General features: G+C 44.0%; 1 protein-coding gene across 1 annotated transcript; it reads left to right on the forward strand.

Moving 5' to 3' along the window:
- Positions 1-463: 463 nt before the first annotated feature.
- KRTAP24-1 (keratin associated protein 24-1) lies at positions 464-1,243 on the forward strand. The gene has a single exon (XM_019967229.2). The coding sequence runs from the start codon at positions 473-475 to the stop codon at positions 1,241-1,243; it is 771 nt and encodes a 256-aa protein (XP_019822788.2). The 5' UTR covers positions 464-472.
- Positions 1,244-2,382: the final 1,139 nt, after the last annotated feature.

The following is a 2,382-nucleotide window of genomic DNA, read 5'->3' on the forward strand; positions in this document are numbered from 1 at the left end:
TATGGGGTCAAGTCCTGGCAGTATTTTGCAGTTGCCAAAAGAGTGGAAAAGTCCAGGTTCTTTGCTTCACTTGGATCCTCATTAACCCCTTAATAACCATGTTGCAAAAGCCCATAGACACATGATCTCTTGTTTACCACTGGTTGACAGATGAGAGCTTACTTGTTAACACTGAAATCACTGTTCACAAAAGTTATGGTCTGCATATGATGAGTGATGAGCAATGGTCAACGTGGTGATTATAGATAACTTTGAAGAATCCAAATAAACTTGCTTTAATATGATTGTGAAGACATCAGCAGCTGTCACTAAACAGCACACTAATGAAATGTTGCGGTGTTATTGTCCCAGGCAGCGAGAAGGAAGAGAGTCTGGGGAGGATGCAGACAGTCCCCAGGGAAGATATAAAAAGGCGTCAAGCCACAGTCTCGCCATGCCTTCACGGCCACCGCTGAACATACACTCAGGCTCCATGGCTTTTCTAGGCTATCCTGGGAACTGTAGTGGCATATCTTACAGAACTCACTGTTATTTCCCAGTGACTGCTTCTGTTGCTCTTTGCTCCAGTGATGTAAGTCCTACGTTTGGGCTCAGCCTACCCAGCAGCTACCACGGGAATCTCTGGCTCCTGGATAACTGCCAAGAAACATGTGGGGAAGCACCGAGCTGTGACTCTCCCAGTTCTGAGCCCAAGACCTGTACCACAACTTGTGACCGATCAAACTCGTCTGTGCCCTGCAACTCTCCAACAGGGGGCCAGATCTGCAGTGCCCGTGAAACAACCAACGTCGGACCCAGCCCCAGCTGCAATCCGTGCCCTCAGACCAAGGGGTATGTATCTGATGGCTGCACCCCCAGCCAATGTACATCCAAAGCTTGCCAGACCCTCGGCAATGGCTTTAAATGCTTTGGGCAACTTAACCGCTTATCCAAGAGTTTCCAGCCCCTAAGCCACTACAGACTGGGCAGTTTTGGGTACAAAAGCTACCAAGATCTTGGCTTCATACCCAGTGGCCTCTCACCATCACGATATATCACCAACAGCTGCCAACGCCAAAACTATTTAATAAGAAATTGCCAATGTCCATACGATTGGCACAGGAGATGCCCCCCACTGAGCTATTTTGCAAGAAACTTCCGGTCGCTAAGCTCTATACCGAGTTCCTTCCCTCCTCTGAGGTATTTATATGGTGGTTACAGGCCTCTGAATTACTACCGATCAACTTGCAATTGTAGCTGCTAGAAATTGTTTCAAGGTGCAGGTGCCACCCTCTCTAATATTCTGCTGAATTACTTCATGTGTCTTAAGAATCATGTTCTGTTAACCTCAAATATAACTCTAGGACTTTTTCACCACAGCCAGTATCACCAATAGCTGTTTTTCTGTCGCTCTCTTAATGCCCTTTGTGTTGAAGGCTGATCCTGAAGGTAGTATTATTGTTTCTGAGATTGAATATGATGGCCACACTGAAGAGATTCCATATGAAATACAGGCCAGTACAGCTTTCTTATTTGGGCAGTCACTGTCACTTCTCTGCCAATGCGACTATCTGTGAGCTTTCCTGATGCAGTGGAGTCTCCTTGGCCTGACTGGCCATTCCAGCACTTTCTTTCAAGATCGTTTTGTTTTTCTATCAGTAGTTTTGCTGCTTGCTTAACTAGCATCTTTCTAATAAGCTATAAGGTAACATCATCTTAGGGCTTCCCAAGTGGCTTGCTGGTAAAGATCCCGCCTGCCAATGCAAGAGATGTGAGTTTGATCCCTGAGTTGGGAAGATTCCCTGGAGAAGGAAATGGCAACCCATTACAGTATTCCTGCCTGGAAAATCTCATGGACAGAGGAGTCTGGTGGGCTACAGAATCATCAAAAGAATCGGACAAGATTTAGCAACTAAACAACATCACTGTAAACATTCAGAGTTGAGCTATTTCATCCTTCCTCCTACTGCCTGAATATAAGAATGTGCAAGCAGCAATGTCCAACTAGACTTCAAAATCAGAAGACCTTCAGCAAATCTTCCCTTCCAAAGAAGCCAGAACACATAGGATTGACTGACAGTCAGCTTTTGTTCTCAATGCTAGGAGAGAACCTCAGAGGTAGCAGAAACACAAACATTGCTTGTTGGAAAAATGACAAAATATTCTACAGATGCTTCATGAATCTATGTTCATGACTCGGCTAAAATTCCCCCCTGTTGATTTATTGCTTTCTGATTGCCAAAAAATTCTGGTACGTAGTTAGGCAACAAGTTTCTATTAGGAAATAATGATTTTCATTTTGCTTTATTTCATATTTGCTAAGGTTTTATCAGTGTTCTGGGCAATATGCATGATATTTTTGAAGCACTAATTTCCTGCTATTTATTTTCTAGCCTAATTAAA

The sequence above is a fragment of the Bos indicus genome, chromosome 1 (assembly GCF_029378745.1).
Source record: "Bos indicus isolate NIAB-ARS_2022 breed Sahiwal x Tharparkar chromosome 1, NIAB-ARS_B.indTharparkar_mat_pri_1.0, whole genome shotgun sequence".
NCBI lineage: Eukaryota > Metazoa > Chordata > Mammalia > Artiodactyla > Bovidae > Bos > Bos indicus.